This window comes from Rhincodon typus, chromosome 11, assembly GCF_021869965.1.
Source record: "Rhincodon typus isolate 14 chromosome 11, sRhiTyp1.1, whole genome shotgun sequence".
In the NCBI taxonomy this organism is placed as follows: domain Eukaryota; kingdom Metazoa; phylum Chordata; class Chondrichthyes; order Orectolobiformes; family Rhincodontidae; genus Rhincodon; species Rhincodon typus.
The window spans coordinates 561,386-576,708 of NC_063342.1; the positions used below are offsets into that span (position 1 = coordinate 561,386).

General features: G+C 43.8%; 1 protein-coding gene across 1 annotated transcript in view; it reads left to right on the forward strand.

Annotated features, from left to right (window-relative positions):
• The window catches only part of pknox1.1 (pbx/knotted 1 homeobox 1.1), a 130,859-nt gene that overhangs the window by 111,394 nt on the left and 4,142 nt on the right, over positions 1-15,323 (forward strand). Inside the window, exons 9-10 of the mRNA XM_048603006.1 lie at positions 6,411-6,487; positions 11,830-12,005. Coding sequence (XP_048458963.1) covers positions 6,411-6,487; positions 11,830-12,005 — 253 coding nt within the window. The remainder of the gene's footprint in view (positions 1-6,410; positions 6,488-11,829; positions 12,006-15,323) is intronic.

A 15,323-nucleotide genomic window follows, 5' to 3' on the forward strand; every position in this document is an offset into this window, starting at 1 on the left:
AGTGAATCCATTGTCGATTGTCAGGAAAAACCCATCTGGTTCACTAATGTCCTTTAGGGAAGGAAACAGCCAACCTTACCTGGTCTGGCCTACATGTGACTGCAGACCCACAGCAAAGTGGTTGATCTGGGATGGGCAATAAATGCTGCCTAGTCAGTGACACCTACATCCCATTAATGAATGAAAAAAAATGTTAGGCTTACTGGTCTATAATTTCCAGGTATTTCTTTGCAGCCCTTCTTGAACAAGGGCACAACATTCCCTACCCTCCAGTCTTCTGGGACCTCACTGTGGCTAATGATGATGCAAATGTATCAGCCAGGCTCCCGCAGTTTCTTTTCTAGCCTATTGCAGGGTTCTTGGATACATCGAGTCAAGACCAAGAGATTTATCCACCTTCATACATTCTAATACTTCCAGCGCCACCTTTACTGTGATATGGACTGTCCCCAAGATATCACCATTAACTTCCCCAAGTTCCCAAGTCTTCATGTCTTTCTCCACGGTAAACACAGAGGAGAAGTATTCACTGAGGACCTCACACATCTCCTGCGGTTCCACACATCTCCTGCGGTTCCACACATACATGTCCACTTTGGTCCTTGAGGGGTCCTATTCTCTCTCTAGTTATTCTTTTTCCTTTAATATGCTTAAAGAATCTCTTTCGGGTCACTCTAATCTTCTCAGCTAAAGTTATCTTGTAAACTCCTGTATCCCCTATACACCTCGAGGGATTCCCTCGACCCCAGCTGCCTGCTCTTGAGCCATACCTCCTCCTCTTTTCTGGTCAAAGCCTCAATATCTTTTGTCATCCAAGGTTCCCTACGTCTGCCAACCTTTCCCTTCATCCTCATAGGAACATATATACCTTGAACTCCGAGACATAGAAGATAAGAGCAGGAGGAGGCCATTCAGCCCTTTGAGCCTGCTCTGCCATTCTTCACGATCGTGACTGATCATCCAACTCAATAACCTAATCCTGCTTTCTCCCCATAACCTTTGATCCCATTTGCTCCAAGTGCTATATCTAGTCGCTTCATGAATACGTTCAATATTTTGGCATCAACTACTTCCTGTGGTAATGAATTCCACAGGCTCACCACTCTTTGGGTGAAGAAATGTCTGCTCATCTTCATCCTAAATCGTCTGTCCCGAATCCTCAGACTGTGACCCCCTGGTTCAGGACACACTCATCATCTACCCTGTCCAGTCCTGTTAAAATTTTATAAGTTTGTATGTGATCCTGCCTCATTCGTCTGAACTCCAGTGAAAACAATCCTAACCTAGTCAGTCTCTCCTCATACATCAGACCCACCCTCACCGGAATCTGCCTGGTAAATCTTCGCTGCACTCCCTCGAGAGCAGGAGCATCCTTCCTCAGAAAAGGATACCAAAACTGCATACAATATTCTAGGCATGGCCTCATCAAAGCCCTGTATAACTACAAAAACACTTCCCTGCTCCTGTACTCAGGGGAGGTGACGGCCTAATGGTATTATTGCTGGACTGTTGACCGAAAGACCCAGATAATGTTCTGGGAACCTGGGTTTGAATCCTGCCATGGCAGATGGTAGAATTTGTATTCAAATCTTTAAAAAATCTGGAATTAAGAATCTAATGATGACACCCTCCTCCCGTGAATGAATTTAAAAAAACTCAAAAACTCTTATACCATTTGCTTTCTTTACCGCCTGCTGCAGCTGCATGCTTACATTCAGCGAATGGTGTACAAGGACACCCAGGTCCTGCTGCACACTTTACAGCCAATTTACAGCCATTCAGGTAGCCATCTGCCTTCTTATCCTATCCAAATTATACTGCATCTGCCATTGATTTGCCTACTTACCCAACCTGTCGAGATCATGCTGAAGGATCTCTGCATCCTTGTCACAGTTCACTCTCCCACCCAACTTGGTATTATCGCAAACTTGGAGATGTTACATTTTGTTCCCTCATCCAAATCATTAATATATATCGTGAATAGCTGAGGTCCCAGCACTGATCCCTGTGGACCCCACTAGTTACTGCCTGCCAATTTAAAAAGGGCCCATTAATTCTGACTTTTTGTTTCCTCTCTGCCAACCAGAGTTCTATCCATTTCAATGCACTTCCCCCAATCCCATGCACTTTAATCTTGCACAATAATCTCTTATGCTGGACTTTGTCAAACACTTTCTGAAAGTCCAAATATACCACATCGACTGGCTCCCCCTTGTCAACTCTACTGGTTACATTTTCATAGAATTCCAACAGATTTGTCAAGTATGATTTCCCCTTCATAAATCCATGCTGACTCTGTCTGATCCTGCCGCTGCTTTCTAACTGCTGCGCTATAAAGTCCTAGATAATGGATTCGAGAGTTTTCTCTCTACCTCCCTTTTTGAATATTGGAGTGAAATTAGCCACCCTCCAACCTGCAGAGACTGTTCCAGAGTTTTATAGAATCGTGGGAGATGACCACCAATAATCCACTGTTTCTAGAGCTACTTCCTTAAGTACTCTGGGATGTGGATTATCAGGCCATGGGGATTTATCCGCCTTCGATCCCAACAATTTTCCTGTCACACTTTTAAAGGCCTCCCTCTGGTCGGCAGCCCCTTTGGCTGCAAACGACCTACTCCAATCAACCCTTGCAAGCTTGTGTCTAATTCCATCAAAATTCACCTTACCCCACTTTAGAACTTGAGCCTCTGGACCAGTTTTGTCTTTCTACTTAACTATTTTAAAAATAATAGAACTATGGTCACTGGTCCCAAAGTGCTCCCCCATTCTCACCTCAGTCATCTGTCCTGCCCTATTTCCAAGAGTGGGTAAGTTTTGCCCCTTCCCAAGTAGGACCCTCTATGTAGTGCTTGAGGAAACTTTCCTAAACACATTTAACAAATTCCACCCCCATCTAAGCCCTTAAAACTATGGCAGTCACCTTGTTCACCCAGTACTCCCAATGATAGCAGAATCATGGCATACAGCATGGTCACGAAACATAGTGGAAAAACTGCTGTAGGATTCAAGCAAAAGTGATAGTTTCCTTACTAAAGTGAGATTCTTACAAACATCACAGTTTGTGTGCTTTTAGCTTTTGATATGGCTTCCTTTCTAAGACTTGGAGATTTACAGATTTTAAGTTACTTCAGGGGAAGCAGATCAAGTTTGATGAATAAAATTGAATTCTTTGATGAAGTAAAAGAAGGAATATGGTGGATGTTATCTGCGGGGATTTTAAGCAGATGTTTGACAAAATGTTGTATAAAAGGCTGGTTAACTACATTGAGGCTAATGTGATAGGAGGGTTGGTGTCAACTTAGCTAAACATTGGGTTAAGGACAGAAATAACGTGTTAAGTAGATACTTTTCAAACTGGTAGATTATTGACAGCGGCGTTCCCCCAAGAGTCTGTGCTAGGACCACAACTTTTTTGCTGTATATAAATTAGTAGAGTTGTAAGGTGCAAAAAACAGACTCTTTAGTCTAACTCGTCCAGGTTGACCAGATATCCTATATTAATCTCGTCCCATTTGCCAGTATTTGGCCCAAATCTCTCTAACCACTTTCTGTTCATGTACCTATCCTGATGCCTTTTAAATGTTGTAATTGTACTGGCCTCCACCACTTCCTGTGGCATGTACCACTCTCTGCATGAAAATGTTACCCCTTAGGTCCCTGTTATATCTTTCCCCTCTCACCTTAAACCAATGCCTTCTAGTTTTGGACTCCTCTACTCTGGGAAAAAGACCTTGACTGTTCATCCTATCCGTGCCCCTCATGATTTTATAAACCCCTATAAGGTCACACCTCAACTGCAACACTCCAGGGAAAATAGCCCCAGCCTATAGCTCAAACACTCCATCCCTGGCAACATCCTTGTAAATCATTTCTGCACCCTTTCATGTTTAACAACATCTGTCCTTTAGCAGAGAGAATTTAACACTGTATTCCAAAAGTGACCTAACCAATGTCCTGTACAGCTGCAACATGATGTCCCAACTCCTATACTCAATGCACTGACCAATATAGGCAAGTGTGCCAGATGCCTTCTTCATTACCCTGTCTACCTGCGACTCCATATTCAAGGAACCACGAACCTGCACCCCGAGGTCTCTTTGTTTGGCAACACTTTCTAGGGCCGTACCATTAAGTACAGCTTGGTGGTACAGAACTTGAATATGCTGAGAAAGAAGAGACATAATAGAATCATAGCAGAATCCCTACAGCAGAAAGAGGCCTAATGGCACATCGAGTCTGCACTGGCATCCCACCCAGACCCTGTTCCCCACCCTATGCCCGTAATCCTGCTAATCCACCTAGCCTACACATCCCTGGACATTACAGAACAATTTTTCAGTAGCCAGTTCACCTAACCTGCACATTTCTGGACTGTGGGAGGAAACCAAGCACCCGGCGGAAACCCACACAGACACAGGGAAAATGTGCAAACTCCACACAGACAGTCAGCCTGTTAGAATCACACCCAGGTCCTTGGTACTGTAAGACAGCAGTGCTAACCACTGAGCCATTGTGCTCGCCCTGAAAGACATGTTTTCTTGCATTCATCAGGACAGGATCTCAAGAATTTCAAAGGGAACAACAGTTTATACTGAATGAGAAGAGGGTGCTGATTAGTTGGTATGTGGACTGTGATTGGTTAACATGCTGCCATGCAATAAGCACTAGGAACAGTTAACTACCAAGCTGCTGTTTAAGTTCAAACCAAGCAAGTTGACTCTGATTAGTCATAGTGTTGCCAGGGAAATGCACCAGAGAAGGGCTATTCCCAAGCCTTTGTTTAGTGGAAAAACATGCAATTTGTAGACATATTCTTTCTGTTTGCAAAGGAAGAGAGTCTTGTGGATGAATATTTGCATGACCTAGAATGCATATTTGAGCCACACCGTGACCCTGACTGATGATCTAAAATTGGATGTTAATCTGTTTCTTACAAGAGTCTGGGTTCTCTAGGAAGTGTTGTCCAATGATGGAATTAAAAGTAATATTGGGCACTATGTTTTGAGTTTTGCAAGCACAGTCTGTTTGGTTAATACTCCATCTGTTGTGAACAACTGAAATGGCATGTTCTTTAAGATGTTCCAAAGTCTTCGGGACTATGGCCCGTATATTGGGCATCACCGGGGAGGCAATGACCTAGTGGTATTATCGCTGGACTGTTAATCCAGAAACCCAGATAATGTTCTGGGGACCTGGGTTCAAATCCTGCCATGGCAGTTGCTGGAATTTGAATTCAATAAAATATCTGGAATTAAGAATCTGATGATGACCATGAATTTGCATACACTGCATACACACACACACACACTGCATACACACAGACACTCACTGCATACACACACAGACAGCATACACACACACACACACACAAATACTGCATACATACACAATCACTGCTTACACACACACACATTGTATACACACACACTGCATATGAACCGGGTTCGAATCCCGCCACGGCAGATGGTGGAATTTGAATTCAATAAAAATATCGGAATTAACAGTCTAATGGTGACCGTGAATCCATTGTCGATTGTCAGGAAAAACCCATCTGGTTCATTAATGTCCTTTAGGGAAGGAAACTGCCATCCTTACCTGGTCTGGCCTACATGTGACTCTAGACCCACAGCAATGTGGTTGACTCTGAACTGCCCTCTGGGCAATTAGGGATGGGCAATGAATGCTGCCTAGCCAGTGATGTCCTCATCCTGTTAATGAATAAAAAAAAACACTGGCACAAAACTTTGTATGACACATTCCACTTTGTATGGCAGGTGAAATGTCTTTGCAGCTTGGCAGCAGAATTATTTTAGTGGTGTACACCAATTGTATCATTACAAAAAGGACCAGCCTGAAACAGCTATTATTTGGTTTTCTTGTGATTCTGCCCTGATGAGAGACAACTTATTTGTTTTTGCAGCAATATGTAGCTGATTTGAATGTTGGAATTCAAAGTAAAATTTCAAAGTTTGCTGATGTTATTCCCTTTGGAGCAAATGGTATAAAGGGAATATTTCTGGGGAATTTGCTGGGGTTTCGAGCAGGGGAGTGGGAGTGAGTGCACGGTACATCCAGGGGCTGGCATGGACTCAGTGAAATGACTCCTCTGGAGTCATGACTTTGCAATTAATTTGAAAATGCTATATATATATACAAGGTTGATGTTGTGTTTCAATTTTGTTTTGTGTGTTCTATTATATGTCATATGAAAAGAATAACAGAGTTTGACCTGCTGAGTCAAGGTGGTAATATTTCTATAAGCTCATTTTATAACAGTCTAGATGCTCCAGTTGAAAATCAGCTCCTGTTTTGCAGTGGAAATTTGCAGTTATTACTGGAACCATTTTGTTGTCTGTGTGGCTAGTTGCACAGATACTTATAACTCAATTGTTCTTTCTTGTTCCCAGCATCCTTACCCTACAGAAGATGAGAAAAGGCAAATAGCTGGTCAGACTAACCTCACCCTCCTCCAGGTCAACAACTGGTGAGTCACTATTACCCTCTATTTGCTGAGCTCCATTGTGTACACATCCATTAAATCTAAACATCTCTTGATTCTTCATGACAAGCTCTGATGACCAGTTAATGAACCTGCACTTGTTCTTAGATGTGCTATTATTTACAAGAGTGTTACATCCAGGATCCACATAGTGGGAGGTGCAACGTGCAGATTATTTCTTAAATGGTAATGCAATGATGAGTGGGTGCTGAGGGTTCAGTGCTGGGTCCCTAGCTGTTCACAATATATATTAATGATTTGGACGAAGGAATTGAATGCAATATCTCCAAATTTGCAAATGACACTAAGCTGGCTGGCAGTGTGTGCTGTGAGGAGGATGCTAAGAGGCTGCAGGGTGACATGGACAGACTGGCTGAATGGGAAAATACTTGGCAAATGCAGTACAATGTGGATAAATGTGAGGTTATCCACTTTGATTACAAAAACAGGAAGGCAGATTATTATCTGAATGGTGGCAGTTTAAGAAAAGGTGAGGTGCAATGAGACCTGGGTGTCATGGTGGAACACTCGCTGAAGGTTGGTATGTAGGTGCAGCAGGCAGTGAGGAAAGCAAATGGCATTCTGACCTTCCGGGCAAGAGGATTTGACTATTCAAGTAAGAACATCTTGCTGCAGTTATGCAGGGCCTTGCTGAGGCCATACCTTGAATATTGTGTGCAGTTTTGGTCTCCTAGTCTGAGGAACATAAAACATAGAACTGTACAGCACAGTACAGGCCCTTCGGCCCACAATGTTGTGCCGAACTTTTACTCTAAACCTAAGGTCTATCTAACCTCAACCCCTACCTTATACTATCATCCATACGCCTATCGAATAGCTGCTTAAATGCTCCTAATAAGGCCGACTCTACTACCCTCTCTGGCAATGCATTCCACGCCCCTACCACTTTCTGAGTAAAGAACCGACCTCTGGCGTCTCCCCTATATCTACATCCAGTCACTTTAAAACTATGCCCCCTCGTAATAGCTACCTCCACCTCGCGGGTTATCCTCTCTATCTATACCTCTGATCATTTTGTACACCTCTATCAAGTCACCTCTCATCCTTCGTCATTCTAAAGAGAAAAGCCCTAGCTCTCTTAACCTTTCCTCAGAAGACCTTCCCTCCATTCCAGGCAACATCCTGGTAAATCTCCTCTGCACCTTTTCCAACGCTTCCACATCTTTCCTGTAATGAGGCGACCAGAACTGGATACAATACTCCAGCTGTGGCCGAACCAGGGTTTTGTATAGCTGGAGCATAATTTCACGGCTCTTGAACTCAATCCCTCTATTAATGAAAGCTAACACACCATACACCTTCTTAACAACTCTATCCACCTGGTAGCAGCTTTCAGGGAACTATGGACACGAACCCCGAGGTCCCTCTGCTCCTCCACACTGCCAAGAATCTTTCCGTTAACCCTGTGTTCTGCTTTCAAATTTGTCCTTCCAAAATGAATCACCTCACACTTTTCAGGCTTAAACTCCATCTGCCGCTTCTCAGCCCAGCTCTAAATCCTATCAATGTCCCTTTGTAACCTAGAACAGCCCTCCGCACTATCCACAACTCGACCCAACTGCGTATCGTCTGCGAACTTACTAATCCACCCTTCCGCTCCTAAATCCAAATCATTTTCAAAAATCATAAATAGAAGAGGATCCAGAACAGATCCTTGTGGTACACCACTCGTAACTGAGCACCATGTTGAATATTTTCCATCCACTACCACCCTTTATCTTCTAAGGGTCAGCCAATTCTGAATCCAATCTGCCATATTTCCCCCTATCCTATGCCTCCGTACCTTCTGCATGAGCGTAGCATGGGGAACCTTATCAAACGCCTTACTTAAATCCATGTATACCACATCCACTACTCTACCTTCATCCACGTGTTTGGTCACCTCTTCAAAGAATTCAGTAAGGTTTGTGAGGCATGATCTACCCCTCACAAATCCATGCTGACTATCACGAATCAAACTGTGCCTTTCCAAGTGATTATAAATCCTATCGCTCAGAGCTCTTTCCAATAATTTGCTGACCACTGATGTAAGACTAACTGGTCTGTAATTTCCGGGTTATCCCTGTTCCCTTTTTTGAACACGGGAATGACGTTTGCCGCTCTCCAGTCTTCCGGCACGATACCCATGGACAGTGAGGACGAAAAGATCATCGCCAAAGGCCCTGCAATCTCTTCCCTCGCTTCCCATAGAATCCTTGGATAAATCCCATCAGGCCCAGGGGACTTATCTATCTTCAACTTCCTCAAAATTCCTAGCACATCTTCCTTACTAACATCCACCTCCTCTAGCCTACCAGCTTGTTTCACACTGTCCTTCTCTACAACAAGTCCCTCTTAGTTGTGAATACTGAAGAAAAGTATTTATTAAGGACCTCTCCTATCTCTTTAGGCTCCGTACACAAATTCCCTTTACAATTCTTGACTGGCCCTACCCTATCTGCCAAGGTTTTCTTATAGCTCTCCTAAGCCCTTTCTTCAGCTCCTTCCTGGCTAACTTGTATCCCTCTCGAGCCTTTTCCAATCCTTGTTTCCTAACCCTTGTTTCCTAACCCTTTTCTAAGCATCCTTCTTCCTCTTAACCAATCGTTCGACCTCTCTTGAGAACCAAGGCTCCCTCACTCGACCGCATCTTCCCTGCCTGCTAGGGACAAACATATCGAGCACAAGCAGTATGCATTCCTTAAACAATCTCCACATTTCTATAGTGCTCTTTCCTGTCAGCATCTGTTCCCATTTTATGTTATCCAGTTCTTGCCTAACAGAATTATGATTACCCTTACCCCAATTATAAACCTTACCCTGCTGTATGTACCTATCCTTTTCCATGACTATTGTAAAAGTAATAGGGTTACGATCACTTCCACCAAAATGCTCTCCTACCAACAGGTCTAACACTTGGCCCGGTTCATTGCCAAGCACCAAATCCAAAGTGGCCTCTCCTCATGTTGGTCTATGTATGTAATGTGTCAGGAATCCTTCCTGAACACACTGGACAAAATCTGCTCCATCTAAACTATTACAACTAAAAACTTTCCAATCAATATTTGGAAAGTTGAAGTCACCCATGACTACACCCCTGTGACTTCTGCACCTTTCTAGTATCTGCCTCCCAATCCGCTCCTCCACTTCTCTGCAACTATTAGGGGATCTGTAAAAAAAAACCAACAAAGTGACTGCTCCCTTCTTTTTCCTGACCTCAACCCAAACTGACTCTGTATACATATCATTCTCGATCTGCCTTTCAGAAGCTACTATATGCCACTCCCCCGCCTCTTTTACCACCCTCCCTATTTCTTTCAAAGCATCCAACAACCATTCCTGTCCCTGAGTTACCCAAGTTTCTGTAATGGCCACAACATCGTTGTTCCAAGTACTGACCCATGCTCTAAGTTCATCTGCCTTATTTCTGATACTTCTAGCATTGAAGTATACACGCTTCAAACCATCCCTGTGTCCACAATTTTGTTCCATCGACCGCATTTCTTTACTAACAACCTCCCTGCCTGTTGTGGCTGTTGGAAGGCTGAATACCTCATCCTCTGAATTACAAATCTGGTTCCCCACCCTCTGCCAATCTAGTTTAAACCATCCCGTATAGCTCGAGCAAACCTCCCTCCCAGGATATTTGTGCCCTTCCGGTTCAGATGCAACCCGTCCTTACTGTACAGGTCCCACCTTCCCCAGAATGTGCTCCAATTGTCCACATAATGGAAGCCCTCCCTCCTACACCAGCCCTGTAGCCACATGTTCAGCTGCACTCTCTCCCTATTTCTTACCTCGTTATCACGTGGCACTGATAGTAATCCAGAGATAACTACCCTGTTTGTCCTGGACTTCAGTTTCCAACCTAACTCCCTGCGCTCGTTTTTCACATTCTCGGTCCTTTTTCTACCTATGTCATTAGTACCGATGTGTACCATAACTGCTGGTTGCTCACCCTCCCCCTTAAGGATCTTGAAGACACGATCCGAGACGTCATGGACCCTGGCACCCAGGAGGCAACAATCCATTTGGACATTTTTGCTTTTGAGGGAGTCCAGTGAAGGTTCACCAGACTGATTCCCAGGATGGCAGGACCGACATATGAGGAAAGACTGGATTGACTGGGCTTGTATTCACTGGAATTTAGGAAAATGAGGAGGGAATCTCATAGAAACAAATAAAATCCTGAAGGGACTGGACAGGCTAAATGTTCCCAATGTTGGGGAAGTCTAGAACTAGGGATCACAGTTTAAGAATAAAGCGTAAATCATTGAGGACTGAGATGAGGAAGAATTTCTTCACTCCGAGAGTTGCGAACCTATGGAATTCTCTTCCATGGGAAACTGTTGGAGCCAGTTCATTAGATATATTCAAGAGGCAGTTGGACATGACCCTTGCAGCCAAAGCGCTGAAAGGTTATGGAGAGAAAACAGAATGGGATACTAAGATTGCACGATCATGTTGAGTGGTGGTGCAGACTCGCAGAGTCAAATGGCCTACTTGTGAACCTATTTTCTATGTTTCTATGTCTGAGGTCGGAAAGTGTAGATTTACAAAGGAACTCGGCTGTCCTTGTCGATAAGTCACTGAAGGCTAACATGCAGGTGCAGCAAGCTGTCAGGAAGACCAATGATTTGTTAGTCCTCATTGAAAGAAGATATGAGTACAGAAGTAGTGAAGTCTTGCTTGGTTAGGCTGCACCCAGAGTACTATGTGCCATTTTGGCCTCCTTATCTCAAGAAAGATATTATTGTCATAGATTGTGAAACAATGGTTCATTCAACAGACTTGTTCCCAGGGTTGGGTGGGACTGTCGTACGAAGAGAGATTGAACAAACTGAGCCTTGGATTGAGAATTTGGGAAAGTGATAGTGATCTCATTGAAATTTGCAAAATACTTAAGAGGGAGAGACAGGGTAGACACAGGAAAGATGTTTCCCCTAGTGTTGAGCCTAAAACCAGGGGATACAATTTAAAAGTAAGGGGGATGCCATTTAGGTCTGAGATGAGGAGGAATTTGTTTAATCAGAGGGTTACCTTTGGAACCTTTAGAATTTTCTACACCCAGAAAACCATGGAAGCTCAGGCTTTGAGTATATTTAAGTTAGAGATTGAAAGATTTCTGATGACCAGTGGTGGACAGGGTTTTGGAGATGGGTAGGTAAAGGCATTTTAAGTTTGTTCAGCCATAATCATAGTGAATGGTAGGGCAGGCCTAGCCCTGTTTCTGTGACAGAGCCGGTGTGATTAGACTAGAATATGGTAAGGAGCTGACACTGTTACATATGTAATGTTATGCTGAGTTGCTGTATATTTGTTCTTAGGTTTATCAATGCTCGCCGGCGGATTTTGCAGCCCATGCTCGATGCCAGTAATCCAGACACTCCACCCAAGGCCAAGAAGATCAAGACACAAAGTCGCCCAGTGCAGCGATTCTGGCCAGATTCAATTGCTGCAGGGGTAGCTCAGCAACATGTAACCAGTATTACCGTATCAGACAGTAAGTCAGTCACACTTGATCAAACTGGACAACTTGTAGTTACTTTTGTTCATTCATGGGATGTGGGCATCGCTGGCTGGGCCAGCATTTATTGCCAATCCTTAATTGCACTTAGGAAAGTAGTGGTGAGGTGCGTTCTTGAACTGTTGAAGTATGTGCAGTGTTGGTGCATTCATAATGATTGTAGGTGACATTTCCAGAGTTTTTACCCAGTGACAGTGGAAGGACGCTGATATATTTCCAAGTCAGGATGGTGTGTGGCTTGAACGGGAACTTGTAAGCAGTGGTGGTCCCATGTATCTGCTTAGCAGGTGCTGTTGGAGGATCCTTGGTGAATTTCTGCAGTGCGTCTTGTAGATTGTACAGGTTACTGCTACTAAGTGTCAGTGGTGGAGCGAGTGAATATTAAAGATGTTAGATGGAGCTAATCAAGCAGCCTGCTTTGTCCTGGATGGTGTTAAACTCCTCGTGTGTTATTGGAGTTGCACTCACCCAGGCAAATAGAGAGTATTCCATCACATTTTGTGCTTTGTAGATGATGAACAGACTTTGCAGAGTCAGGAGCTGAGTTAATTACAGCAGAATTCATAAAATCACAGAAGTGTTATGCTGCAGAAGGAGACCATTTCGCCCATCGTGCCTGCACTGGCTGTTCAAATGTGCAACCTCGTGCCAATCTCCTTTTTCCCCATTTCTTTTCTTACTATGTCTATGCAAGTAATCATCTAATGCCCTTTTCATTGCCTCAGTTGAACCTGCCTCCACCACATTTCGGAGCAGTGCATTCCAGGCCCTAACTACTTATGGTGTGATAAAGTTTTTCTTCACTTCATCCTCATTTCTTTTGAAGATCACTTTGAATCTGTGCCGTCATTCTTGCTCCTTTTACGAGCAGGAACAGCTTCTCCATATCTACTGTATCCAGCTGCTCATGATTTTGAAAACCTCTCTCAAATCACCTCTCAACCTCCTCCTCTCCAAGGAGAAAAGTCCCAACTTCTTCAATCTATCCTCATAACTGTCTCCCTCATCCCTGGAACTATTCTTGTAAACTGCTTCTGCACTCTCTCCAATGTATACACATACCTTACAACTTGTACAGAACTGTACACAGTACTCCAAATTAGGTCCATCAAGTGTCAATTTAACATAACCCCCTTGCTCTTGTACTCTGTGCCCCAATTAATAAAACTCTTGTAGCTACAGTGTTTATATAGTGGTGTAGTTCAGTCTCTGGTCAATGGTAACCCTCCAGCATTTTGATAGTGGGGGATTCAGTGATGGTAATGCTATTCAATGTCAAGGGAAGATGTTTAGATTTTCTCTTGTGGGAATTGGTCACTGCCTGGCACTTATGTTGCACAAATGTTATTTTCTACTTGTTAATCCAAGCCTGGATATTGCCCAGGTCTTGCTGAGTATGAACATGGACTGCTTCAATATCTGAAGAGTCTCGAATAGTGCTAAACATTGTGCAATCATCCGCGAACATCCCCACTTCTGACCCTATGATAGAGGGAAGGTTATTGATTTAGCAGCTGAAGATGGTTTGGTATAGGGCACTACCCTGAGGATTCCTGCAGAGATGTCCTGGAGCTGAAATGATTGAACTCCAATGAGCACAACCATTTTCCTTTGCACCAGATATGACTCCAACAAATGGAGAGTTTTTTCCCAGATTCCCATTCATGCAGTTTTGCTAGGTCTCCTTGATACCACACTCAGTCAACTGCTGCCTTACTGTCAAGGCAATGTTCCCTCTAACCTGCCTGGCTGTGCATATTCACAGCTGCTGTGATGTTCCACGCACGGCAATCAGCATCAGCACTCTGATCGCGGCGTAGAAGTCGCTGCCATGCATGTACCTCAGAGGCCCACACAGCCAGTAAGAAAATGAGAGGAAATGCTGTTCGAACGGCAGTTACTTTCTACACTTTGAAGTTTGACTCTTTCGTTTGTATAAGGACTCAGGCTTTAAGGAGGTCAGGAGCTAAGTGACCTTGAGCATCACTGAGGAGGTTATTTCTGAGGAAGTGCTGCTTTACAGCACTGTCAACAGAATAGGCTGACAGGACAGAAATTGGCCAGGTTGCTTTTGTCCTATTTGTTGTGTAGAAGGATACCTTGGTAATTTTTAACATTGTCGGGCGCATGCCAATGTTGTAATTGTACTGGAAGAGCTTGGCTAGAGGTGCAGCAAGTTCTGGAGCATTCACCTTCAGAACTATTGCCAAAATGTTGTCAGGGCCCATAGTCTTTCCAGTGTCATGCCTGAGGCCACCTTTTCATATCTTGTGGAGAGAATTAAACTTGCGTGAAGTTTTGCATCTGTGTTACTGGCAGCCTCAGGAGGAGTCTGAGACAAATCATCCACTTGATGCTTCTGGCTGGAGATTGTGAATGACTTGCTGAGTTTCCCCCAGCATTGAGGATGGGCATGTTTGGGGAGCATCCTTCTCCAATGAGTTGTGTAATTGTCCATTATCATTCAAGACCAGATATGGCAGGACTGCAGAGTTTAGATCAGATCCATTTGTTCTGGGATATCTTTGCTTTTTCTACCTCTTTTTTCACAAATTGGCACAGAAGTGGTCGTGTTGTAGCTTCACCAGACTGAAATCTTGTTTTTACATATACTCAGTGCTGCTCCTGGCAGGCTCTCCTGCATTCTCTATCGAACCAGGGTTGATCTTTAAAATGTCACAAACAGGCACAGAAAATAATCGAGAAAGCTACTGGAATGCTGACTTTTATATCAAGAGGACTGGTGTATAAGGATGCAGAAGTAATGCTGCAGCTATACAAAACCTTGGTTAGACCCCATTTGGAGTACTGTGAGCAGATTTTTTATTATTCATTCATGGGATGAGAGCATTGCTGGCCAGGTGAGCATTTATTGCCCATCCCTAATTGCATAGAGGGCAGTTAAGAGTAAACCACATTGCTGTGGGTCTGGAGTCACATGTAGGTCAGACCAGGTAAGGAAGGCAGTTTCCTTCCCTAAAGGACATTAGTGGACCAGATGGATTTTTCCCATGGTCATCATTCTTAATTCAAGATTTTTACTTCACCATATGCCATGGCAGGATTTGAACGTGGGTCCCCAGAACATTACCTGGCCCAGTGATATTCCACTAGGCCATTGTCTTCCGTGTGGGCATCTCACCTTAGGAAAGGTATATTGGCCTTGGAGGGAGTACAACATAGATTTACAAGAATAATACCTGGACTTCCGGGGTTAAGTTATGAGGAGAGATTATGCAAATTAGAGATAGTAGGAACTGCAGATGCTGGAGAATCCGAGACAACAAGGTGCAG